The sequence below is a fragment of the Pelodiscus sinensis genome, chromosome 19 (genome assembly GCF_052426305.1).
Source record: "Pelodiscus sinensis isolate ZL-2025 chromosome 19, ASM5242630v1, whole genome shotgun sequence".
Taxonomy (NCBI): Eukaryota; Metazoa; Chordata; order Testudines; family Trionychidae; genus Pelodiscus; species Pelodiscus sinensis.
In genome coordinates, this window is record NC_143070.1 from 22,170,237 (window position 1) to 22,197,875 (window position 27,639).

Sequence of the window (27,639 nt, forward strand, 5' to 3'; positions counted from 1 at the left end):
AAACAGACTGGGACTTTGCAGCTTAGAAAAGAGGAGATGGAGGAGGGATATGATAGAGGTCTATAAAAGCATGAGTGGGGTGGAGAGGGTGCATACAGAACAGTTCTTCATTAGTTTCCATAATAGAAGGAGTAGAGGACACCAAAGGAAAGGAATGGGTAGCAGGCTTCAAACTAATAACAGAAAGTTAATTAAAAAAGTTCTTCACAAAGCTAATAGTCAACCTGTGGAAATCCTTGCTGCAGGAGGCTGTGAAGGCTAGAATTAGAACAGAGTTTAAAGAGAAGTGAGATAAATTCATGGAGGTTGGGTCCATGGAGTGGTATTAGCCAGGGGGTAGGATTGGTGTCCCTGCCTGAAGTTTGTGGAAGGCTGGAGAGGGATGGCACGAGACAAATGGCTTGGTCACTGTCTTTGGTCTATCCCCTCCAGGGTCCCTAGGGTTGGCCGCTGTCGGCAGACAGGCTACTGGGCTAGATGGACCTTTGGTCTGACCCAGTATGGCCATTCTAAGCTCAGGGCTCAGGGTCGGGGGTCTCAGTGGACCACCTTGATTTTCATGCAAACCTGCTCCTGGGTGGCCAGGCTGGCAGCTCTCCTGCCCTAGACGGCCGCTTTCCTGTGCCTAGTGCGGAGGTCGTGGACAAGGTCCACGATGTCTGCACTGGACCAGGCGGGTGCCCACCTCTTGCGGTCCTGGGCAAGCTCCCAGGAGCCGCCAGCCTGGTCCCGGGAAGAGGGGGAGGGCTGGGGGCCATCGGGTGGCTGGCTCGAGCTGTGCCAGGTGCAGGGTCTACTGGCTGGGTGCTGGCAGGCTTGCACCTGGCACGGACATCGTAGCCAGCCCATGCCCCTTTAAGGGGTCTGGGGCTGGGAGGGGGGCAATAGAGTTTCCCTGGTGGCCACCAGGGAAAGCTGGGGAGGGCTAGCCTCCCACTAGTTCAAATTAAGGGGCTACACACCCCTTAATTCGAACTAGTAAGTTCGAACTAGGCTTAGTCCTCGTAAAATGAGGTTTACCTAGTTCGAACTAAGCGCTCCGCTAGTTCGAATTAAGTTCGAACTAGCGGAGCGCTAGTGTAGCGCCTATCAAAGTTAATTCGAACTAATGTCCGTTAGTTCGAATTAACATTGTAGTGTAGACATACCCTTAGGGATGATCTAGACAGTGCTTGGTCCTGCCATGAGCACAGGGGACGGGCCTTGATGATCTCTTAAGGTCTCTTTCAGTTCTAGTATTCTATGATTCTTTGCCTATCAAACATCTATGCCTCCTTACTAGTCTGAATCTGTCTGGCTTTAGTTTCCAGTTATTGATTCACACTGAGCTGTATCCACTAGACCAGGTCTACTCAATACACAGCCCATGACCTATTTGTTTGTGGCCTCAGCGTAGGGGCTCAACATGCAGCCTGAGGTTGGGACCCTTTGAATATGGCCTCCACTGGGAACACGTTCCACAGTGGCAGGTCAATATAATGGTCTTCTGTTGATATGCATTTTAGTAGTTAAATTCATGAACTGTCATTGCTTATTAAAAGTGCTGTCATATGGGTGGAAATTGGGTAAATATTGCATTCTATTAACATCAGCAGAACTGACTTAAATGGGCCTGTGTGTTGAGTAGTGTGATGGACCCAGCGGTTCCCTGGCTAGGGAAAGACATGCAGGTGGCACGAACAGCTGGAGTAGCCCAAGCCAGGCTGAGACCTGGCACAGCCCTGTGGCAAAGGAGGCGGGGCCAGACACAGCGGGGGCGGGCGGGCTGGGAGCCCGAGGAGCGTGCCGGCTGCACGGGGACGCGCAGAGCGGGGGCGGAGCTCTGGGCCCCGGCCGTTATGCGACGGGGCGTGCGGACACCGGAGGGGCAGGGCTGGCGCCCCCAATGTCCCTGCCTGGGCTGCTTGAAAAGCGGCTGGGTGAGACAGCGGGAAGTGGCTCAGGGAGGAACCGCCAAACTTCCCCCAAAAGAATGAGCATCCTGCCTCGCTGGAGGGAAAGAAAAGCGATGCTGGAGCCCCCAGGACACTAGGCAGATGGGGCCAATAGCTCAGGCGTGGTAAGTGGCCAGAACGGACACCCCAGCAAGGCGGCAGGGAGTTAGGAGTGGAAGAAGCCCGGGGCAGAGCGCTCATGGCGCCACCTGATCGTCCCCACCTGTCGTGGAGGGAATGCGTTAGTTGTTCCCCATTTAGGGCCCCAGGCTGGGACCTGGTGGAGAGGGCAGGCCTGGGTCCCCCACACCCCCCCCTTTTTGTCCCCGCCACCTCAACCTACCCAGTAACTACATCACGCCATAACTCCTGGGGAGCCAGGTGACCTTCAAGACAAACTGAACGCTTGATATTCCACCCTTCCCCCTTTCGGGGAGGACCTTTCCTAGGAACTGGCCCCTGGAAATCCCCCCTATCCTATGGGACCCCTGGACCCTAACGAGGGCGGGGCAGTGAGTCCGCCGAACCCCGGCACCAACTCGGCACCGGGCAATCACACTCATGTACCCCTCCCCAGGGAGCAGGCCCCGGGACAGAAACACGTCAGAGTCAGACGTCGGGAGGGGGTGCTCACACCCGGTAAATCAATCACAGTGGTGGAGAACGTGGGTAGTCATGTTGTTGTGACAGCCCCCCCTCCCCCCCCCGAGCTTAAACGGCCAAGCAGCTGGTGAGTATTCCGAGCGTCAGACGATAGCGGCCCTGATGACCCCATGGAGCCAAGGCAGTTACTGGAATGGTTCGGAGAAACCCAACGGCAACAGCAACAGACCCAGCAGGAACAACAGGCCCAACTGATCCAGCAGTTAGCCACGCAGTTCCAGGAACACCAGTGGATGTTGGTGCATGAATTAGCAGCCCAGCAAGACCAATGGTGCTAGACAGTGGAAAAGAAGCTGGAGGCACCGGTCAGGACACGGGGAGGAGCCCGGACTACCCTTACACCTCACCAAGTTGGGGCCGCAAGACGACCTGGAGGCATTCCTCACGACATTCGAGCGGGTGGCTACAGCAGCATGCTGGGCCCTGGAGCAATGGGCCACTCTGTTGGCACCGTATTTGAGCGGGCCCGCCCAGCTGGCCTATCGTAGCCTATCGGTCAGTGACGCCCTTAACTACCATAAAGTAAGGGAGGCGATACTAGACCAGCTGGGGCACTCCCCCAAGACTTGCCAGCAGAGTCATTTAATGCTGGGGACCGGCCACGAGAGGGAGCACAGCACCTCCGAGTGGGCTTCCCGGTGGCTGGAGCCCGAACACAAGACAGGCGCACAGGTAACGGAGATGGTTGTGATGGAACAATTCATACATATCCTCCCACGGGAAGGTCAGCGATGGGTACGAAGGAACCAGCCTACGATGCTTAACGAGGCAGTGAACCTGATGGAGGCATATCTCATGGCCGAGGCGGAGGAAGGGGGCGGTAGATAAGAGACACTACCGGGCCCGAAGGTAGTGGGACCAAGGCCCCAAAGCAAGCCCACAGGAAGAGGCCAACCCCTAGGGCCTCGGTGGGGGTGGGACGACATTCCCAGGCTGGCCCCGGTATGGCCTGCCAGGATCGTGGAAAAACCAGAAGGGGATGAGGCCCAAGACGGGACTCAAAGGGAGGCGAGGCCAGGCTTGCGGGGGCCCTGCTTCCAGTGTGGCCAGGAGGGACATGTCAAGCGGGATTGCTGAAATGGACTGTACCCTGAGTCAGGAGGAACAGACCGGCCCCAACTCGGTCCCCGGAGCGGGGAAGCATCGGGTCCTCACAGAGATGACGATAGAAGGCCAATGTACTGAGGCCCTGGTGGACTCGGGCTCGACGATGACACTGGTTCAGGCAGACCTGATACCCTGAGGGTGGCCAGAAGGAGAGCCAGTGTGGATGAGATGCGTCCACGGGGACATGAGGGCATACCTGACAGTCTGGGTCAGGATAGAAGGGGGTGGACAAGACTGGGTATGGAGAGTGGGGAAGGCAGCGAACCTGCCCTACCCCATGCTAATTGGGTGAGACTGGCTGGGGTTCGGGCAGCTATTGTAGAGCCAAGGCCGATGGATCACCAAGGAACGAGCCTTGGAGAATGCCGAAGGAGATGCTCAAGAGAGGCCCAGAGGGGGAGTGGCCTGTTTGGAGGTAGAATCGGCCCCAGACTTCATGACGGAACAGAGACAGGACCCCACGTTCCAGCATGCATGGGACCAGGCTATCAGCCCCGGAGAGCCGGAGGAGCCCCAAGACTACCAAATCCAAGGACCGCACTTCCAGGTATTGAACAACCGCCTATATCGGGTGACTGGGGAGAAAGAGGGAGGAGAATTGAAGCAGTTAGCAGTCCCCACACGGTTCCACTGGGAAATATTGGAACTCGGACATGCGAACCCTTGATCGGGACACCTAGGGTGGGAAAAGACGTTAGCCCGGGTGTTACAAAGGTTTTACTGGCCTGGGGTGTTTTGAGCCGTGCAGGACTTTTGTGAATCGTGCCTTGAGTGCCAATGGACCGCCCCAGCCCTAGTCCTGAAGGCACCTTTGGTGCCTCTACCATTAGTTACGGTGCCATTCGAGCAAGTGGCCATGGACCTGGTGGGACCCCTAGAACCCTCGGGGAGGGGACACTGATATATAATGGTGGTGCTAGGCTATGCGACCCGGTACCCCGAGGCCATCCCCCTTAGGAACACCAAGGCCCCTACCTTAGCCCGAGAGTTGGTGAAAATCTTCTCGAGGGTGAGATTGCCCCGGAGATCCTAATTGACCAGGGCCCAAATGTTACCTCCTGGGTCATGAGGGAACTGTGCCGAATGCTGAAAATTAAGTGGCTAAAGACCTCGGTATACTATCCGCAGACCAATGGGCTGGTTGAGCGATTTAACCAAATGCTAAAAGGGATTGCTGAGGAGGTTTGTGCAGGATGACCACCTGGGGCTGGGACCAAATGCTCCCAGGCCTTCTGTTTGCAGTACGAGAGGTCCCCCAATCATCTACGAGATTCTCCCCCTTCAAACTGCTGTACGGCGACGTCCTCAAGGAATCTTGGACCTTTTGTGGGAAGGGTGGGAGAATCAAGCCATGACAGGACACGGGACCGTCCAGTATATTATGCAACTACGCAAGAAGTTAAGTCGTCTGGGGGAATACGCATGTTTAAATCTGGAAGATAGCCAGAGGAGGCAAGCACGGTATTATAACACCAAGGGTGTGTCTAGACTACAGGGTTTTGTCGACAAAAGTGGGCTTTGGTCGACAAAACTATACCTGCGTCCACACTGTCTTTGAGTTATGTCGACATAATGTCGACAAAACTCAGCAGTTTTGTTGACGTATGTAAACCTCATTCTACGAGGAATAACGCCTTTTGTTGACAGAATTCTGTCGATAGAAGGCATTATTGCATCTACACTGTCCTTTGCATCCACACTGTTATGTCAACAATGCGGCTTGCTTTGTCGACAGAACTGGATGTAGTCTAGACGCTCTTTGTCGACAGAAGCTTTGTCAACAGTATCTGTCGACAAAACTTCTGTCGACAAAACCCTGTAGTCTAGACATACCCCAACACGTTTCAATGAGAATTTCAACCGGGAGACCGGGTGATGCTCCTGTTGCCGACAAAAGAGTCCAAACTGTTGGCACAATGGCAAGGCCCCTTCGAGGTGGTTAAAAGGATAGGCGAGGTGGATTATGAGGTGAGGATGACAGGCCATTGCCGGGGCACCCAGGTTTTCCACACTAACCTGTTGAAGAAGTGGATTCCCTGGGAGACCCTAATGATCGCACCCCCGACAGAGGAAACGACCTCGGACCATGGGGCAGGGACGAGAACACAAGGCTGGCGGTTTGCATAAACACCGACCTAATGGCCCAGCAACAAGAACAGCTGCAAGATGTCCTTCAATGACACCAGCAGACCCTTACGACCCAGCCCGGGTGCACGACCCTAGGAGTGCACTGAATTATCACGGCAGACAGCAAAACCGTGCGGGAGCCACTACGGCCGCTGCTCCGGGAAATGTGGGACACCATGGCGAAGGAGATCCAGCTGATGCGGCACTGGGGGGTGATAGAAGAGTCAAACAGTGAGTGGTGGAGTCCGATCGTCCTAGTACCGAAGTCCGATGGGTCGACCCGATTTTGCATCGATTTTCAGAAGGTCAACTCAATAGCCTGCTTCGATGCGTACCCAGTACCTTGGGTGGATGAGCTCCTGGAACGGGCTAGGGCAGGCCGTCTATATATCCACTGTAGACCTCTCAAAGGGATTCTGACAGATACTATTGGACCTCGAGACCAGGGAGAAAAACACCTTTTCGACCCCCTTCGGCCTGTTCCACTTCATCACCATGCCCTTTGGCCTACACGGGGCTGCCCCCACCTTCCAGTGGATAATGGATCAATTACTGACACCCCACCATGAATATTCGACTGTGTATATAGACAACATCGTTATTTACCGCCAGACCTGGGAGGACCACTTGGGACATGTAGAGAAGGTACTCACCTCCCTAGGTAAGGCTGGCCTTACGGCCAACCCAAAAAAATACCACGTTGCGCAGAGGGAGGTTTCCTACCTAGGGTATACGGTCGGGCAGGGAAAACTGAGTCCAATTTATAGCAAAATACAGGCACTACGGGATTACCCAATGCTGACTACAAAGAGGCAGGTACGGAAGTTCCTGGGACTCACAGGCTATTACAGGAGATTCGTGCCGCAATTTGCCACGCTGGTGGCACCCCTAACCAAGATGGTAAAGAACACTGAGCCAACGAAGGTGAGGTGGACCCCGCTGGCTGAACAAGCTTTGCAGGCGCTAAAAGGGAAACTTTCGGCCTCCCCGATATTGGCTCAGCTTAATTTCAATAGACCTTTTCTCCTATATACAGATGCCTCTGAGGTGGGACTAGGCGTGGTACTGACACAACATCACCAGGGAGAGGAACACCCCATCCTGTACCTCAGCCGGAAGCTCCTACCTCATGAGCGAAGCTACGCCACCATAGAGAAAGAAGCTCTAGTGGTGAAGTGGGCGATAGACGCGCTGAAATATTACTTACGGGGTAATAAATTCAAACTGATAACTGATCATGCTCCCTTAGTGTGGTTAAATTCGATGAAAGAGACGAACGCTCGCATTATGCGGTCGTATCTGGCGCTCCAACCATATTGCTTTGAAGTGGTGCACCGGCCTGGGGCTTCCCATCAAAATGCGGACTTCTTTTCGTGAATAGGGGAGTCGGAGCCAACCCCAAAGGAGTTACCCAAAAGGGGAGAGGTATGTGACCAGGGTCGGGGGACCACACACCCCACCTGGCTAGGGGAGGGCAGGTGGGAGGCATGAACGGCTGGAGTAGCCCCGGCTGGGCTGAGACTTGGCACAGGGGAACACGCATGGCCCTGCAGCAAGGGGGGTGGGGCCAGACATGACCAGGGCAGGCGGGCTGGGAGCCCGAGGAGTGTGCCGGCAGCACAGGGACGCGCAGAGTGGGGGCAGAGCTCCAGGCTCTGGCCGTTATGTGACGGGGCGTGCGGATGCCGGAGGGGCGGGTCTGGCGCCCCCAGTGTCCCTGCCCGGGCTGCTTGAAAAGCAGCCGGGTGAAACAGTAGGAGACGGCTCAGGGAGGAACTGCCAAACTTCCCCCAAAAAGACGAGCATCCCACCTTGCTGGAGGGAAAGAAAAGCGCTTCTGGTGCCCATGGGCAGGTGAGTTTCAGGGATCGTCCCCACCTGTCGTAGAGGGAACATGTTAGTTGTCCCCCACTTAGGGCCCTGGGCTGGGACCCGGTGGAGAGGGTAGGCCCGGGTCCCCCACTCCTCCCCCCTTTTTGTCCCCGCTGCCTCAACCTACCCATTAACTACGTCACGCCGTAACTTCTGGGGAGCCAGGTGACCTTGAACGCGAACCGAACGCTTGATATTACACCCCCCCTTCCGGGGAGGACGTTTCCTTGGAACTGGCCCCTGGAAATCCCCCCTACCCTATGGGACCCCTGGACTGTAACGAGGGCGGGGCAGTGAGTCTGCTGAACCCCGGCACCAACTCGGCACCGGGTGATCGCACTCATGTACCCCTCCCCGGGGAGCCAGTCCCGGGACAGAAACACATCAGACTCAGACAGTGGGTCCGCTCAACCCCCCTGCTCTGTTGGGAGGGGGCGCTCGCACCCGGTAAATCCATCACATGTAGTCTTGCCTTAATCTTTGTATTCATGCCCATCAGTATGAAAGGAGCTATTTGCATATATATTTGCAAGTATATGCAACCACACTTAAGTTGCAAGGAAGAACTGTCTTGTCTAAGCCCTGGATAAGATTGTGCCATTCAGATCACAGCCCTGGGAAGCAGGCCCTGAGATGTCCCAACTTGGAAATGGGAAACACACCATAACTGCCCCTACACTCCATTTTTACTAGCACTGTAGAGGACTCCCTGTCCCCACCCCTATCACTTCCAACCCCTCTGCCAGTCCCTATCCTGGGGTTTCCCCTTTGCTAGTGGCTCACATAGCCTCTCTCCTGCCCCAATGTTGCCCCTTGGCCCCTTTCCTGGCCCTGTAGCCAGCTGTGTAATGCACTCGTGTGGTCAGTTTTGCCCTTGCACAGACTTGCCCAATCCCCACTTCCCTACCCATGGTTGTTGCCCGGCTACTCCTGGGGTAGGGCCACATGGAAGGCGGCTGCACCATGTGCTGGAGCCATGGTGTAGCCAGACATAACCCCCCCTCCTCCCTCTGACACACTTGGGAGAGAGAATCCTTGAGAGCAAAACTGTCTTCAAAGGCTCCAGGGCCTCCAGAGGTGCTGGAATAACAATGGCCCTGGCTGCTAGACAGGAACCAGATCACAGCAACAATTGGGCCAGCAGGTGGTCGGGGGTCTTGGGCTACCTTTGGCTGGTACCGGTACTGATACGCCTACACACACCATTCCAGAAGAGGAATCTACCGCCCCATCAGAAAAAGGACGTCTGGCCCTAATGATTTAGTTACCTCCACCTCACACGTGCAAATGAAGCTTTGGACCCCCTGTGGGAATGGGCGTCACAAAGACGTTCCAACTTAATTGGCATTTTAATGACAAGAGAAGCGTCTATGTGACCACAGGGGTATAAAGTGTGGTCGTGTGCCCCACTCTAATTGGAGATCCACCCATATACCTGCTGGTCAGGCAGTCTTGGACCCCCAAGACTTTAGGGATGCATTTGTCTCGTACCGACTGCTTCCCATTGGGACTGAGAGAAACGCTGGCTTCGCCGGAGTAAGGATCGCAGGAGTAAGAATATACTCGCTAGGTGTCTATTTTTGCATGCATTCAATAAGAGCTCAGAGAACCAAAAGGGTTTCATGGTACCTTTAAGTGACTTTTCATTGTATTTTCTTCTTGGCTTTTGTAGTGGCTGCGGTATCTGTAACACAGCAGTAACATTTAACAGCTAAGCTTGTGAAAATGGCGATCGGGGCTTTTTTTTTTTCAGAAAAGCACGTCTAGATTGGCCACAGATGCTTTTCCACAAAAAGTGCTTTTCCAGAAAAGCATCCTGCCAATCTAGATGCACTTTTCCGAAAATGCTTTTAATGGAAAACTTTTCCGTTAAAAGCATTTCCGGAAAATCATGCCAGTGTAGACGTAGCCTTGCTGAAGACACTTCTCAATTTTCAGTCAGACATTATTTCATCCCCTCTGTCACAAGACACATCATCTGCTTTTTTAATAGCACTGTTGTTTTTGTCTATTTACACATGTACATATTTGCATTCTGTTGTTTTCACATTAACTTCCAGAAATATGTACCATATAAAACAGGTTATTTTCCATTTTTAAATTAATATGAATTATTTTCTCCATCTAAGCAATTGTTTTAACTTTAATATGTATGTAAAGTACCAAAAAGGAAGTGTAACTATAGAAGGCAAGTAAAGGCATTGGAAGGGAGCTGAAGAGTTCCCTTTTATTTCTGACATGCAGCAAAATTGTGTAACTGGAAAATGACAAAACAATATTCCATAATAAAATCCAGTTAAAATCCACTACCAGTTATTATATCACTAAAAAGAAATATTTCCCCAGACCGATTTAATTTGGAAACATGAGCAATATTATCCAGCACTGTACACTGGCAGCTACCGAAAAGGGTTTAAAATACATTCTTGAAGATACATTCTCACACAACAGAGTATAGATTTTGGTGTAGACACAAAAGCTGTTTTTCAGCACTTTTAACTTAATTTCTATATGCACTCAGATTAGACAATTTGAAACCGTTACCAAAACACGAGTTTTAAATTATTTTCAAAGACATACAGCAGACAAAATTACACAGTTGGACATGCTATAACACACTGGTGTACGAGCAGATGATAGAAGTGGCTATAAAGTATCTTCTTTAAAAATAAGTAAAGTTTTGTTTTATTTTACTACATATCTCAATGCACAATCAACTCTCAAAACTCAGATTCTCATGGATTTTGGGACCCCCAAGATTTGTCCACCTCGCATCCCCCCCAAAATTTTGGGCTTCTGATAGTAACTAGTAAAGCTAACAGATGAACACAACGTTTACAAATAAATTTCACTCGCTGCTTTGTTTTTAATGTTTGTTGGGCTTTTTTTAGTGTGTTTTGTAAATATTTACAGTAGAATAGATGCAAGAGAAACAATAAATTTTCTTGCTAATAACCCGGTCCAAACCACCTGTTGAAAAGGTCTGTCAAGAAGTCAAAATGCTACCAATTGGCAAGAATTTAATAAGAAAATATTCCAGCATCCAGACGGGGTGTGACCGAGTAATATGAGAATAAACCCTGAGAATTAAGGATTCTTAAACCCCATAGTCTCCTATAGACAACCACCTAACCTCAAGATGATTCTTACCAACAACCAAAGGACATACCACACTAATACCAACCCTGGTACTTTCCCTTGCAACAAACCCCGTTGCCAGCTTTGTCCACATATTCACTCTGCTGATACCATTATTGGGCCTAACCAAGTGAGTTATAAGATCAAGAATACATATTCCTGCGCATCCAGAAATATAATCTATGCTATCATGTGCCGAAAGTGTCCGTCTGCTATGTACATTGGACAAACGTCTCAGACACTTCGCCAAAGAATCAATGGCCACAAAACAGACATTAGACAGGATCACAAAGAAAAAACAGTTTCTTGCCATTTCAACCAGAAAGGACACTGTCTCAATGACCTAATCACACGCATCACGCATCACCTAATCCTACTTCAGAAGACATTCAAATCTGCACTTGAAAGGGAATCCTCTGAACTGTTATTCATGCTAAAATTCTACACTCTTCGCAGGGGGCTGAACAAAGACCCCAACTACCTTACCCATTACAAAGATAGCTTCCCCAATTATCATCTCTAATACCATTAACTCACAGACATCTCCCCTTCCCCACCTCTAATATCATTAACTCACAAGCATTTACCTTCCTTCCCCCCCCCCCCCCATCCGCCCTCTGTTCTGTAATGTGATTTGTCCTTTTCATATGTGTTCATTTTTTTAATTGTATCCTTTGGTATATATGGTTGTGACTATTTTCTTTCACTATTTGATCTGAGGAAGTGGGTCTGGCCCACAAAAGCTCATCATCTAATAAACCATCTTGTTAGTCTTTAAAGTGCTACACAGTCCTGTATTTTGTGTAAACCCTATTCCAAAGTCTTTCTCTGCACTCTTGGACAAGCAACATCACCTCCAGGCCTCTGCTCCTCTTTCCCCTCTGTACCCGCACGCCACACAACATGTATCAGTTAAAATTTGTCAAGACTCCCGAAGAAAAACGAGCGGTTGCAGGAATCGGCCTGACACATGGAGCTGGACCCCTGCTGTTCCCCCACCCCCGGCGCCTTTGCACCTCGGCTCCTCCGATCCCTCCCGCCCGGCGCTTCCCAGAGGCAATAGCGCAGATGGTGCTGCCTCCCTCTGCCCCCCGCGGAGAGTCAGACGCTGCTGCGGGCTCCGCCCAGGGGCAAATCGCAGCAGAGGCGGGCGGAGCCTGAGCAGGGGTCGGGAGTGTCTGGCAGAGAGGAGCGGACGTACTGAAAACCCAGCCGGATTTATCCGGAATGGGGACGTTAGACTGCGCGTGCGCAGCGGGTCAGTGACTCCGGTCCCGAGCCAGCGCCAGGGCTCAGCTCAGACCGGGAGCTGCCTGGCCACGCCCCAGCCCCAGCCGCTTCCGCCTCCCGGAGCCGGGCCGCAGGCTGCAGGTGCGGGGCGCGCTCGGGAAATTGGGGGGGAATCTGTGCAGGGGCCGCACCCATCGAGCCGAGCGGAGCGGAGCGGGGCGGGGCAGGGCAGGGGAGCAGCGGCTGCCGGCGGGGCTGGAGCCCAGCCAGTGATCGCTCCCTGTCGGGCTGCGCCGCGCCCGGCGCCCTAAGCTCCTGCTCCTCCGCAGCGCAGCTTTCCAAGGGAGCAGCTCGATACAAACCTCCGGCGGGCCGGGGGTTGAAGTGGGGCGGACCCATCTGCGGTGTTTGCATACCGGCCCCTGGGGCAGATGCGGGTGTTTCCCATTCCCGGGACCGGCATGCGGTCGGTCTCAGGCCCCTTCCCACGTCTGGGATCTGACTGGCCAGGGCGGCGCTTCCCTGCCGAGTAAGGGGCACTCGCTTGCTAACGGGGCTGGATGCAGGGAAATGTTTTAGATGCAGCCGCTTGTAAAGCGCGCTATGTCAAGGTCTGGCTTTAGCGTCTAAAGAATCTCTGATCCGCTTCAGTGTCTGCTTAAAGCTGCCTGGCTCATGCTATAAAGCAGGAGCTGGGAATCTATGGTCTGGGGACGGACATGGCCCCTAGCTTGCCATGGCCAGGCCTGGCTTTAGGGTCTAAAACAGGGGCGAGGAACCTTTTTGGGGTCGGGGGCAACTGACCCATACAAAAAACAATCAGGAGCTGCACATAAGTGAGAAGCAAAAAAAAACAAACAAAAACCAAACCCTCACTGACCTGGCCTCCAACTGAAAAGGAGAAAGACACTCCACACCTTCTCCTCACACCCCAATTCTAGTGGGGCCCAACCTAATAGATTTTGTGTGTTCCAGCCTTGTGGTTGTTCAGCGGGGTGGGGGCTGGGGTGCCAGTGCTGGCTCCCCAAAGCTGGGAGGGCCCTGAGCTTTGGGGGCTGGATCTAGGCAAGTCAGGAGTTGCATTTGGCCCCTGTGCCTGGAGTTCCCACCCCTGGTCTAAAAGATTCCCTGACCCTCTTCTGTGTCTGCTTACAGCTGACTGGCTTCTACTCTACACATTCCTTTGTTTATGGAGGGAAATTGATGGATCAAATGGGAGGTGTGGGGGCCAAACTGACTGCACATGGTGGGGGGGGGGGGCTGGCTGCACAACCAGGAGAGGGGTTAAGAATCAGATTCAGCCCTATCAGGATAAAAGATACTGCAGTGCGGGAGGGGACATCTACAGTGTTTGCAAAAATAGCAGGGAAGGGACAGAGGGTTTTTTCCCCACTGCCAGGATGGGGTGTCACAGGGCTGTGTTGGTGGCCGGTGCCTGGAGAAGGCACTGCCAAAGGGGATTAGATTCAGTGGCTGGGGGCTGCCTGCGTGAACTTCTGTTTTGCCTCCTGTCCAGCACCCTAGTCAGGGTGAGTAGCACCTGAGTTAAAGGGACAGGGCTGGACTTAAGCCCTGCTGCAGGTGTCCTGACTTTTTCTTAAAAACAGGCAAATTGTCCTATATTTTCTGTCTCCATCTGTCAGTGCTGGTGAGTCTTGCTGCTGCAAGGTCCCTGCTTACCAGCCACCTGCCCACCAGCAGGAAGTGGGGGGTCCAGTGGCTGCAGCTGGTTCATCTGTGCAGCCTCTGTTGTATGTCAGTGTAAACCAGCAGCTCCCCCCTCCCCCCCATCCCGTTTCCATCTGGCACTGATTGCACTACTAGCAGCAATGGCTGGTCCATGTTAGCAGTTGCCAGGTGGCAGCCAGTGACCTGTTCCCTCTGCTGCCCCCATCGGTCCTTTCCATTCTCTCCCTTTTTCTGCTCTCTTCCTGCTCTGCTCCTTCATGGCCCGTAGCCTCCTGCTCCTCCATATCTCCCTGCGGAGCATAGCCCTGCCCATGTGCTGCCTCAGGGAGATGTGATTCCAGATCCTAGTAGAGGGGAGTGTGTCCTGGGGGCTCAGTCAGGCAAGCAGAGAGGTGAGCACCAGCCAGGGAGGAGCAGGTCTATCAGACACCTCACCCATGTGAGAGAGCTTTACGCGGTGGGGGAGGGATGTTCACCACTGACCATGTGATCCGTGTGCACGAAGCATTGCGCGAAAAGCCAGAAGTCCCTGATGATGTTCTGTGCTGGCAGTTTCCACATCCCATAGTCCTAGGGTAGCATTCCTGTCTGTGCTGCAGTTTTCCAGTCTACATTTTTGTACTTGCATTTCCTGCAGAACTTTATTCTTTCAGATCCCCTGATATCAAGGTGACAGATTTCCTGGGTTGGCATCAGAGCTTTTGCACCTAAACCTGTATTCAGACAGGTGAATCTGCAGCTTTTTTAGCAAAATCACTGGACACTCAGAACTGAATACCATTGTTACAAGCACAGTAATGTTGAAACTGAAGCCAGGTATTAAGAGAAATGAATGTGGATTTTGGATCTTAACTTTTATGCATTGTTTATGGACTACCTAGACTAAAGCATTTGCCCAAAATATGTGTCTCCAGGGACAGAGTCTGGGCAGAATGAGGGTGTGGAAAGGATTAAAGCCCCTTCTGAAAGGTCTCCATTTGCCCTTCTCCCCTTGACAGGCTACAGAACATCCATATCTTGCTCCAGCTCAGCCCACGGCCTGAAGAACCAGGGAAAGGAAGTGTCTGTAGCGGAACCGGTGAGCTTCAAGGAGGTGGCCGTGTTTTTCTCTGAGGAGGAATGGGCTCACTGGGACCCAGCTCAGAGAGTCCTCTGCCAAGATGTGATGCAGGAGAATGATGAGGCTGTGAGCTGGCTGGGTAAGGATTCCTGTCCCCTTGAATATAAGAAGCTGGGTGGGTGCTGGAGCAGCTGGGTTGGGTTTGGTTCAGTTTAGGGTCCCTCATTGCCCCTGCCCCCCAATGTCAGGAGTATCAGCCCCAGTAATCCTGGCTCCTGTGTGAGAGACTGTCCCCTCCATGCCCCCTTCCAGGGACAGCGGGTTCATGGACATAACAGTGGTGCTGCTCTTCCTACAGCCAAGGTCTCCATGTGCTTTCCCACTATCTTGCCCATGTTGTGCCTTGGCCGGAGGTGTCAGTGGAAGGGCCAGGCAGGAATGGCAGATACCAGAGTTGTGGGACTGGTGTGGCTGCTGCTAGTAGCTGCAGGGTACCCCCTGACAGGTTCTGAGGCAGCCAGCCAAGGATCCACTTAGATGCTCAGGCAGCTTCCTCTGCCACCTTCTGATTCAAGGAGACCTTGAGCCAAAGAGCAGGGTGATCCAAGCCAGGAGCTTTGTGGACAGAACCCTAGGAGAGCTAGAGCTCTGCTGGGTCCTTTCTTTCAAGTCCTAGTGACCTGCCACATGGCAGCTGCAATCTGAGCCCTGCCTGGGGGCCTTGGTGTCAGACCTGCCAGCCCTCACTGGAGCTCCCCTTCTGAGCAGTGTGTTCCTGTCCTGCCCTGGAATGGAACAGGCCATGAAGAAAGTCTTAGTTGTACCTTAGAGAATGCAGCAGAGGGCTCTGCTCCCCTGGGGAATCAGCTGGGCCATTCCTGAGGCAGCGGGGGATGCATCTTTACTGCAGCTGAGTGTGTCCTGGGATCCTATACCTGTTGAATTTCCTGTGCTCCTTCTTCCAAGCAAACAGGCCATTTTATTGTCCATGCACGTTTACAGCATTCTGAGTGGCAAAGATTTGGCGGCAGTTGCATTCCTTTATCCGTTTTGATATGTAAATTTACATGACTATAACTACTTTCCATAAACCTGTCTTTAGTAAGGTTAACTTCCATACAATGAACATTATAAGCAGGTGATGAATACAATTATACCCACCCCTGTTTGTTGTTTACTGGTCTTAATTGGCAGCTTACAGAGAGGGGAAAAGAACACTAGGCCCTGATAATAAGTTTTACAGCAAGTGAGAACAGGCAGGGCTACAATGAGAAGCCATTAACAATGGGTGGATTTATCAAGTTGCAGTTTAGTATAACACTGCCCCATCTATCTCATCATCAGTGGAGAAGGAGAAAACTGGCCTCACTTATCTTTTCTACAAGCAGCAAGGAGGGAGAAAGCAGGTCTCATGCAAGAGGAAAACAGACCTATAATTTAACTAGGAAAATTTGCACACCTTGCCAACCTCACAGGCCTTCCCAGACTCCTATGAACTCTGAAATATCCCAACACTCCCCCACTCTCTTTCAAAGACGGTCCAGGTGCCCCTCCTTCCCCCACACTGACCCGCAGGGCATTCAGGCCAGAGGCCCTGGCTCTAATTACCCAATGCCTTGATGCACTGATCATGCTATGGGGTGGTAGGAAAAGTAGGTCACATGTGGAGTGGGTAGCTGACCTGCAAGTATGGCTTCTGGGGAGTGGCCAGGGCAGCAAATAACTTACAGCCTGCCAGTTGTCAGACGCTGCCACCAGTGTGGTGCTCTGGCATCCATTCTGCTCCCTTCAATGTTGATAACTGTTCAACTTCGTATGGTGTGTGTGCTCTTTCCAAATGCTGTGCAGGTAGCCTAAACCGCAGACTTCTAAGAGCCCCCAATGACCACAAATCAGACAAGGTGAAAAGGCATTGGAACCAGGTTTATTGTCAAACAACTTATGGTCTCTAGCACCGTGGGCGTCTAGACCAGACGTCAACAGTTTACACTAGTACATACGCAAGCCCTGGCAACAGTCTTAACTCAGCGGCCAGGAGTTTCCACTATCCCCTAGACTGGGCAAGACAGCCCCTCTGAGATACGCTTTTATACACAGACACAAGTTATACATCATGTCTTACATATCAAGGTGCCACTCTTAAATGTATTTGGTTGACACTCCCTGACGTACCTAGATACCTCCCATTACCTTGTTTCTGATGATTTGAGCAAAACATTACTCTTCATCATGCTGTCATCCCGACCCTGTACTGAACCTGGGTCAGTATATCCCTGTTATCGATGGGGAGCGTACTGGTACCGAGCTGTTTCTGCAGCGAGATGTTCTGTTACCATCCTCCTGGAATGTTTACGTACCTGTCCTGTGCCTAGTACCTCCTAGGTATTTGTGTTTCTGTAATACCAGCAGCCCTGCCCTTGCCAAGTGTCTGTGAACAGGACCTGTCTTTTGCTCACAGCTTAGCTCTGCTTTATGGTAGCAAAACACTGACTGTTGCTCAGGCCTCCATTGTCAGGCCCTCTGATTACTACACCACTAATCAATGGTACAGTCAGCAGAACAAAATCCCAATAGCGTGGATAATCTGACTGAGAAGCGAATGTGTGTCCATGAGACCTGTCCTAAGGGCATAGTCTATATTAGTCCAAGCACAATCTGCAGGCAGGTCAGTTGCCAGTTGGAATGCATTCGTTCCTTGGATGGCCCAGGCTTTCAGGATCCACGTTTGGCATTGCTCAGCCTGGAGCTGCTTTAACAGGTGTATCAAAGTGTTCCAATTTATCCAGGTAGGTTCAGATACTGCCTTAGTCCAATCAGTGGGCACCATCAGATCTCTGATCAAGTTAAGCTGCTGTACAACTGGAATATGAATTTAGTAGATGGAGTTCCCTAGCTGCAAGGAAAAATGGCCAAACCAGGTCCCATCCTTCCCAAGCATTGTCATCCTCCCCGCCCCCAAAACCTGCCCATTGAGCATTGCTGTTCCCTCCAAACAAATTCTATTTCCCAGTTACACCCAGTGCTGAGAGACTAGCTCTGCACATTGCAGGGATGGTGTTTCTTGAGGCCCTTCCCTCCAGGTATTCTCAGGTTAACCCAAGGTGTGGACAGTATATCTCTGACCCTTCTAAAACCAAGTATAATTTCCCCCAACCTTAACTTGCCATACTGGCTCTTGGGACCATTTCCATGTGCACCTGCCCCCAAACCCAGACTGTAAGAGGGTGGCTGGGGTCCAGTTCCACCTTAGCAACTTCCTTGGTGGTGAGGATACATTGGGCTAGTGTGCATTTCCCCAGGGTTATGTGCCAAGTGGCCCTAAAAGCCCAGCAGTCCTTTAATTGGTTGGCTATATCGGTTCTTTCCAATACCATAGGCCCTAGCAGCTATCCTGCAGGAGGGTTACAAGGTGGGCAGTAAGAGTTTGTTACATTTGACCATAGTCTTCACACTACCTGCTAGATTAGTCATGAGAGACTCAGTGCTGTGTCCCAGAGTTAAAATGATGTCCCCTAACATCAGGTGATTGGTGGAACTAAGGGCAGATCCCTGTAACAGTGCCCCCTGTCCAATAATCCCAGGTGTGTATTTTCAGGCAGAATGGCTCTTGCACAAGAGGGGGTTTTTGCGCAAGGAGGAGCAGTGTAGAATGCTCCTTCTTGCACAAAAACCCCTTGCACAAATATGGCAGCTCATTAAGTATGCAAATGAGGTGCAGCAATATTAATTGCCATGCCTCATTTGCATATGTTCTTGCGCAAAACTGGGCAATGTAGACGTAGCCTACGTGTTTTATTAGTCTTTAAGGTGCTACTAGTCTATTTGTTGTTTTTTTAATTTTTCCTGTTACAGACTAAGGGGTTTTTTTCTGAAGAAGATATGCAAATTGTGCTCGCATTTGCATATCTTCTTCTGGTTTTTTTTTTTCCTCCCAAATGAGGATTTTCTGACATTTGGCCTATCTACATGGGGCCAAATGTCGGGAAAAAACCCTCTTTCAAAAGCCCCTGTAAACCTCATTTTATGTGGAATTTGCATACCTTCTTCGACACCTCCTCCCCCTCCCCAGCGTAGCCATACCCTAACTTGGCTACCTCTCTGAAGCTAGTGAATAGATTGTTCAAGTTACAAGAGGCTGATAAGAACAATTAGTACCTCCATTGTTTGGTTGGTTAACTCTTAAGTCAGCCAGGTCCTGAACCTAGGCTGGTATGTACTTTATTTATGGGGAGGTGATTGGTATCAAGATGTTTCTCAGCAAGGCATTCTGTTACAGCCCCTTTGGTATGTGCTTGCAGCCTGTGATTGGTACCTGTGCCTGGTACTTTTTGGTGTTCTTTATGCTTGACTTGGCTTATACTATTTCTCTTTAGCCAAGCCCCTTTCCTGCTTGCAGTTTCACTAAGCCAAAGTCTTGCTCACTAGATTTCAAGCCTGCTTTTTTTATGTTACAGGACGTTATTCAGGCCTGCTGATTTTATGTTACTGACCCTCAACTTACTACAATTTACACTACAATTTTGTATATACACAAATATACATACACAGGCGCACACACACATACACGCATCAGATTGTCTCCTTGTCTGGATTATTTGCAGACATTTATTTGGGAAAGGGCCCATTTTCCCATCAGAGTGGCTTCCAAGAATTCTTTTAATTCTTTTCCTATAACAGTTTACCCTAATAGCATTTACACAACATTCAGATGCTCAATTCCTCCCCAGACTCTGCAGAGTTAACTTCTCACTCATTCTTTTTCCTTAAATCACTTGCTTTATCTCCCAGAATGACACTTCCAATAGCTCCCACTATCACGGTACCAAGTTCCCACCATTCACAGGAATCTGAATTCCCTATTCCTGTACTCTTTTCCTTACCTGTCCCAGCACCTGTTTTTACAGTTCATCTGTTGTGTGCCAGCATATCTGGGCCTGATCTTTTTTCTTTTGCTGAATGGTCCCCTTCTGTGGACACAGGCTTCTTTCACTACCAATTTAGCAAGGAAAGGATCCTTTCAACTAACTAGCCCCACATCTTCTGGTCTTTTTTAAAAAAAATGTCAAATGTCCTATGCTTGTGTACCTCTCTGAAGAGAAGGGATCTTGATTTAAGGCATCTACGTGACCCTTCAGGGCCAGATTGTCTGATAGCCCCTCGCACAGAGCCTGCACCAGCATAGCCACCTCCTTTTCTGGGAAGCTTTGAATGCAAGAGAGGATTCTACCCATTCCTGAATGGCCAGCCAATCCTGATGATCCATGGAGGGACACTCATAAGGTGCCCCCCATTTACCCATCAACTTGATAATAAAATCCCTAAAAGTTGTTGCAGTAAAGAGCCCGTTAGACTTACCTAAGCAGTGCATCAATATATAATGATCAGGCACAACTCTCTTCTGGAATCCTGTTCATGATGCCAGATGTTAGAGAAGAAACAAGTGACTCAGGAGTGGATGGAGTAAACAGACCTTTTTATAGCAGATACTCTATATCCTCAGATCCTCCAACACAGCATTGTGAGTAAGCAATGATTTGGCACCAGTTACATGCCATTATCCATTTTAGTAAATGAGGGGTGGGGAACCTTTTTTGGGTTGGGGGCCACTGACCCACAGAAAAATCAGATGGGGGCTGCACATCAGTGAGAAGCAAAAGGGGAAAAATTCCTCTCTGATGTGGGCCCCAGCCGAGAAGGGCTTTCCCTTTACATGCCCTACATTCCCCTCACACAGCAGAGCCTAGGGTGTTCAGCCTGGTAAATTTTGTGTGCTCCAGCCCTGTGGTAGAGCAGCAGGGGAACTGGAGCATCAGCGCAGGCTCCCCAATGCTGGGGGGGCTGAGATTCAGGGGCAGGATCCAAGCAAACCAGGTGCTACATCTGGCTCCTAGGCCTGAGGTTCTCCTCCCTGCCCTAAATCCCTATTTAGTAATGTTAACTCCTATACAATGATTATTAATAGGCAGGTGATAAATATTATGATACCCACTCCTGTTTACTGTTTATATGATTTTCAGTTAGAACAGCACTTTCCTGCATTCTGCACTTTCCTGAACCAGCAGGTTCCAGAGATTACAAAGGATGTGTCCCTCAAAATATTCTTACAGAGCAAGTGAAAATATGCAAGAGACAAAACAGAGGACACGGTTCAGTGCAACTATCTTTCTAGGCTGTGACGGAGAATTTAATCCGAGGGTTCGGATGGGGGCCCAAAACCCCTACCAAATCAATTCCAGACACCCTTCTTAAGCAACCAGCTTTATTCAGGAATGCATTCCAGGGCAAAAACCTCCAGGATACTCAGGAGAAAAAAAGTTTCTGCAAAGTTTCTGCAAATGCCCAAACAAAAGGCAAGGTCTTTTGTACTTTCTTACATGGTAATTACCCCCCTTTTACTGACCACTTACAATTGCATGCATATACAGGTCATGCCCCTTTGCACCAAATTCCCTCCAATCATCATTTGTCCCCTCACTGTCATTTTGCAGGCCTTACAACAGGTTCAAACCAGTTTCACCTGTCCCCTCCTTTTGTATACCTGTGTTCAAGCACATACCTCTTTACAAAGACCAGACTTTAACAGCAGGGGTCATATTGACAACAGTTAAGTTTATCCTTCATTCCCCCCTTTGATCCACTTGTGGATCACAATTAATCTGAAGCATCCTTTCCCATTCATCCTCAAACGTGCAAGTGTCTTTGTAGTCTTTCTTGGGAGGGTTCTGTACATTTAGCAGAAGCATCTGTTGTACTTTGCTTTCTGCTACATTTTCTATCTTTTGTAAGCACCTTTTAATACAGCATAAGGCTAGCTGTATCATTATGTATATAGAGCATATTAAGACAAGGAACATCAATATTCCTCCCACCACTTTCTTCATGAGTTCGCTTAACTCTATTCCCAACCAATTCAAAGGATTCCAGTTTTGCAACTGCTCTCTAAATGTTTTTGTCTGGACAGACAATGTTTGGATTTCCTTTATCCTTGTGGTTAGGTTTGAACTCACATCAGAAACTTTAACACAACACTCTGGGCCTATTAATCCACATACCCCTCCTTGAGCTGCTAGTAGATAGTCAAGAGCCAGTCTGTTTTGCTGGGTAAAGATTCTTAATTCATTTAAATTTTCCTGTACCACACCTAATACCCTTTCTGTGGTATTCATGAATTTTTCCATAAGCAGGGACATTGTTTTTAAATCATGATTTGTTTTTGCCTGCCCTACCCATGGAATGGTAGTTTCAGCTTCTGCAAGGGCAGTTTGTTCTATCCAGTTCCATGCTTTCTCCCAAGACCCATCCCGCTTATTCCTGATATGCCCTGGTGGCAAAGTGTCAACAATTCTCATAGCTGGTATCACAAGACCGAGGTAACAAAACCCTGAGGCATTCTGCGGAAGCCTTTTATAGGCAAATTTACCGCATATCCACCAATAATTATACATGTTCCACGAGTCAGACTGATATATCATCATGGCTCGGTTCCCAAAGGTGGTGTTACCTTCCTTGCAAAGGTCTGTACTAGTGGTCCCTCCCCATATGGTTGTTATTTCTGGTTTGAATAGGGTGCACCAAAGGTTTGTGGTAGACATAGTGGAACCATTATGCCATACATGTGTCCCATTCACCTTTGTTATAATGTGTGTGCAGCTTGATTTCCAGACAAAGGTGGTACCTGTAAGATTCCTACATAGGGGGCTTGTACCACTGAATGATAATTGGATGCACCCAGTCTGATTGAACCACACAGTTTGGTCATTTTGTTCCAGTAATGCATCACTTACTAGTCCGGTTTTGTTTAATGGAAGGGCACCTATTGGGTATCCACTATGCGCACTTTGTGGTGCCCAGGCACACACCCAACAGTTAGTTTTGTTTGCGGCTCGTGCCATACCTTCTGCCAGCTGCAGAAAGGTGTTAGTACCAATACCATTCCCCCCTTGGAGCCAAATAAGGCCTATATAAAGGAGGAACAAGAGTTTAGCCATTGTGCAGGGATTGTAATCCTTTCAGCACTTGCGCGGACGGAGGTTATAAGTAGAAAACCCACCGTCCTCTGACAAAATGCAGGTAGGGTCAATGGCAAGGTCGGGTGCAGATTGTTGTGGAATGTCAACGTGACTAGTAGGACCAGAAGGGATCTGGCCTGTAGTTAGAGCGTAGTGAATGAGGTCCAGGTCTTTGATTTCCGATGATGTATATGCCTCGTTCAGGAGAAGTGATTCAATTTCTTTCTCAGAAAGCGGTAGAAAGTTGTTCTCTTCTGGCTCTGGGCTGACAGGTTTAGTAGGAGACAATATGTCGGGAGAGGCAAATTGACACAACTTCTGAGGGTCAACGGTGCGGCGCACGTGGCTTGCGTGTATCCAAGAATCTCGCTCGGCTACCTTCACAGCCGTGTTGGTAGTCAGCAGGACTTGGAAGGGACCATTCCACCTTGGAGATAGGCAGTCTTTCCTCCGGAATTCTTTTATCAGGACCCAGTTTCTTGGTTGCACATCATGGCAAGGCACATCAGTTGGGACAGGTAAGGCTTCTGCAACCTGAGAGGAGAGACTAAAAGCAATTTTAGACAGATGTATACAGTATTGAAGTAGTTCATCATAACATTCAGACAAGTGGGAAGGATTAATTTTTCCAGGAGGCTCAAATCCAAGTAAAATTGGCCTCCCAAATAGGATTTCATGAGGGGTGAGACCATGTTTGCGGTTTGGGGTATTTCGGATATGCATGAGGGCAAGGGGCAATGCCTGTGGCCACTTGAGTCCAGTATCAGAGATAATCTTGCTTAACTTCCGTTTGATATTGAGGTTTTTCCTTTCAACATGCCCTGAACTTTGGGGATGATATGGAGTATGGAATCGTTGTTCTATGTGGTGGGCTCTACACAGATCTTGCAGGATTTTGGCCGTGAAATGGGTTCCCTTATCCGAGTCAATTTTTAAAGGGATTCCAAATCTGGGAACCACCTCAGTAGCTAATTTCTTCACCACAGTAGTGGCGTCCGCTCGGCGGCAAGGGAAAGCTTCCACCCAACCACTGAACACACATACAATAACCAGACAATACTTGAACCCACAGGAAAGGGTTAACTCTATAAAATCAATCTGCAAATATTGGAAGGGTCCATAGGCCCAAGTATGAGCACTCAGAGTAGTCTTTTCTCCACCCTGGGTAGAGAACTTTTGGCAAGTAGCGCAATTGCTGTTGATTTTAGCAGCAGCTTGGTGAATCCCGGGTGCATACCAATGCTTCAGAATCTGGTCTGCTACCCCCCTTTTGTTCATATGTCCTAATCCATGGGTAATGGTAGCAAAGTGGGACACCAACGTAGAAGGAGCCACAGGTCGTCCGTCTGGTGAAAGCCAAATGTTATTATCTTGAATACGACACCTAGCTTTGTACCAATTGTGTCGTTCCTTCTCAGGTGCCCAAGATTGCAACAGGGATAAATCATTTAGAGTCAGGGGAACAGAAACAGCAACCAGGATTTGAAATGGAGCAGGAGGTCCACAGGCAGCTGCATTCTTGGCTGCAAAATTTGCCCGTCTGTTTCCTACTGATGCAGTATCAGTTTTATCAGTATGAGCACTGCAATGCATAATAGAAATAGCAAAAGGTAATTGAATAGCAAGCAAGAGGTCATTAACAAGGGATCCATTAGAAATAGCACTTCCCGAGGATGTTAAGAATTCTTGATGTTTCCAAATCTGACCTACAGAATGACAGATATTAAAAGTATACATTGAATCAGTATAAATGTTAACAGATTGATCAGTAGCTAAAATACAGGCACGAGTGAGAGCAATTAGTTCAGCAGCTTGTGCACTTTTTATCCCTGGAAGAGAATGAGCTTCAATTATTGCATGATCAGAAACAACAGCATACCCGCTTATAAGGTTTCCCCTTTCATCCCTTTTACATGACCCATCAGTGTAATACACTAAATCAGGATTGGACAAAGGAATGTCCCTTAGATCAGATCGTGGGGTACAAGTGAGGTCCACCAATGCTAAACAATCATGGGGTTCCATCTCATGGGGCTCTCCATCAGTAGGGTTAGGAAAAAGGGTGGCAGGATTTAAAGTAGAACAGCGTACTATAGAGACATTCTGGGCTCCTAAAAGGGCTTTCTCATAGTTAGTCAGTCTTTGCATTGACAAATGCTGGGTCTTAGTCTTATTCAACAAAGCTTGCACTGCATGGGGTACAGCAAGTGTCAGGTGGTGACCCAATACCAGGCTGTGATGGGCCGGCCCCTGATCAGGGGCAGGGGGAGCGGAGCCCCCGCCGGCCGTCACTCTCCCGGGGGCGGGGCGAGCGGAGTCCCCGCCGGTGGGGTTCTGCCGGCCAGCCCCAGACCCCCCAGCAACCCCGCAACTCCAGCCGCCGGGGGCGGCAGGTGGGGGCGCTTCCCCCGCGCCTGCGCCGGCAGCTGATGGGCGGCTCACCCCCCGCCGGCGCACTCAGGGAAGGCGGGGCCAGAGCGCACGGCCACTGGCGAGGGCCGACAGCGGGGACGTGCCCAGAAGGGGCGGGGCCCCGAGTGGCGGCCGGCGCGGCGGGCCAGTTTAAAAGTGCCCGCCGCCGGAGAAGCAGGGCGCAGGCTCCTCGCGGCAGCGGAGGAGCAACCCCCGCCGCAGGACGGAGCGTGAGCGCCACACAGCCCGGCGCTGGTCCCGGGGCCTCCGGGACAGCCACTGCCCCTGGCGAGTGCTCAGCCCCTCACCAGACGGCGGGCGGACCCCGCCGCGCCGAGCCAGGAGGGACCGGGACGGACAGGAGCACGCCAGGGCCGGAGAACTCACCCCCGAGACTCCGACGGAACATCGGATGTCGCGGACCGCCGAGTTGAGGTAGGCGCCCGGGCGACGGGGATCGGCCGGCAGATCCAACAGGAGGGAGGAAGGAGCCCGGGGCAGGGCGCTTCTGGCGACCGTGGGTGGATGTGACAAAGGGGGGAGAATCCTCACCCCCCCCCCGTCCACCGTGCCGGGGCGCTAGTGGCCCCGGCGCTTAGGGCCCCGGGCTGAGACCCGGAGAGAGGGCGGGACCAGGTCCCCCTCCCTCCACATGGGGAGCGTCCAGCACCCGACAGCCACACTAACTGACAGGGACCAAACTAGAACCCCGGACCGGGGGGGAAGACTTAAAGCTAGGGGCTTCGGCCCCACCCCGCTCGGCGGGTACTCACGGCCCGGGGTTCGCTGACCCCCCCTTCCGGCTGGGAGGGGGTGATCGCACCCCAGGGGCCCGGACCCCACATCGGTGGTCCAGGGACAACGCAGAACGAAAGGAGGACCAAAGGGGTCCTCAGACCCCCCTCTCGGACCGGCAGGGGGTGATCGCACCCCGAAACCCTCCCACAGGCATTGACTTTTTTCTAATAGTACAGCAGGTGCGGCTACAGCTCTAAGACACGGGGGGAAACCCTTTGCTACTGGGTCAAGCTGAGCACTAAAATAAGCTACAGGACGAAGGCGATTTCCAAATGGCTGACATAATACTCCCGAAACGACCTGATCCTGTTCGTGGCAAAAAAGAGTAAAGGGTTTATCATAATCAGAGAGCCCAAGAGAGGGTGGAGAGACCAAAGCAGCTTTCACTTTTTGAAAGGATTTTTCTTCCTCCTCTGTCCACGGGACGGGATCCTTCACCTTGTCACATGTCAGAGATACAAGGTGTTTTACAAGACCAGAGAAATTAGGAATCCATTGTCTGCAATAGCTAGCAGCACCTAAGAGAGACCGAACCTGTTTCTTAGTTACTGGGCGAGGGAGAGAAAGAACAGAGGTTATGCGTTTATCAGTAAGCTTTCGCCCTTCTTGGGATATGAGGTGACCCAAATATTTAACCTCTGCTTTACAGAACTGGAGCTTTGCCTTGGAGGCTTTGTGACCCCTCTTTGCTAATTCACACAGCAAATGAACAGTATCTGTTTTACATGCTTCATGATTTGGTGAGGCTATCAGTAAATCATCAACATACTGAACAAGGGTAGACTCTTTTGGCAAAGAAATTGAATCAAGGTCCCTTTTTAACAGTTGTGAGAAAAGGGTGGGACTTTCAGTATACCCTTGAGGAAGTCTGGTCCAGGTCAGCTGCTCCCCTTTATAGGAAAAAGCAAACAAAAACTGTGAATCCTTATCAGTGGGAATGGAGAAGAAGGCTGAACATAAATCTATGACAGAGAAACATTTAACACCTGCAGGGATAGAGGACAATATTGTTGCTGGATTAGGAACCACAGGAAATCTGGGGATAACAAACTGATTTACAGCTCTTAGGTCCTGCACAAATCTATAGATCTGTCTTCCTTGATCATCAAATTTCCCCTCCTTTTTGACTGGAAGTATTGGGGTATTACACACAGACTGTGTTCTTATGAGCACTCCTTGTTCCAACAGGGAGGAGATTACAGGCGCTATGCCCTCCTCTGCTTCCTGGGACAAGGGGTACTGAGACACTCGAGGGTAAGGCCGGCCGTGTTTATACCTGATCCGTACAGGCTCTGCTGTTAACAGTTTCCCAACTTCATTGGAGTGAGAAGCCCACAAAGACGTTGGTACCTGGTCCAGCTCCACACTCTCCAGTTTGGAGTCTGGGTTTATACCTTGTCCGTCTGTTGTTAACATCATGAGGAAATTTGGTGCCTGATTATGGGGTATATCAACAAAGACCCCTTCAGGGGAACAATAAATTGTAGCATTCAATTTACACAGCAGATCTCTACCCATCAAGTTTACAGGCGTACTGGGAGATAACAGAAAGGCATGTTCCTCTGTCAAAGGCCCAATGGTTAAGGAACACGGTTCACTC

The 27,639-nt window shown here is 50.6% G+C and overlaps 1 protein-coding gene across 1 annotated transcript in view; it reads left to right on the forward strand.

Moving 5' to 3' along the window:
• Window positions 1–6,007: 6,007 nt before the first annotated feature.
• The window catches only part of LOC102461324 (uncharacterized), a 33,515-nt gene continuing 11,883 nt past the window's right edge, over window positions 6,008–27,639 (forward strand). The window contains exons 1-5 of the mRNA XM_089771523.1: window positions 6,008–6,062; window positions 6,868–7,041; window positions 11,613–12,212; window positions 14,759–14,959; window positions 27,228–27,293. Coding sequence (XP_089627649.1) covers window positions 6,008–6,062; window positions 6,868–7,041; window positions 11,613–12,212; window positions 14,759–14,959; window positions 27,228–27,293 — 1,096 coding nt within the window. The remainder of the gene's footprint in view (window positions 6,063–6,867; window positions 7,042–11,612; window positions 12,213–14,758; window positions 14,960–27,227; window positions 27,294–27,639) is intronic.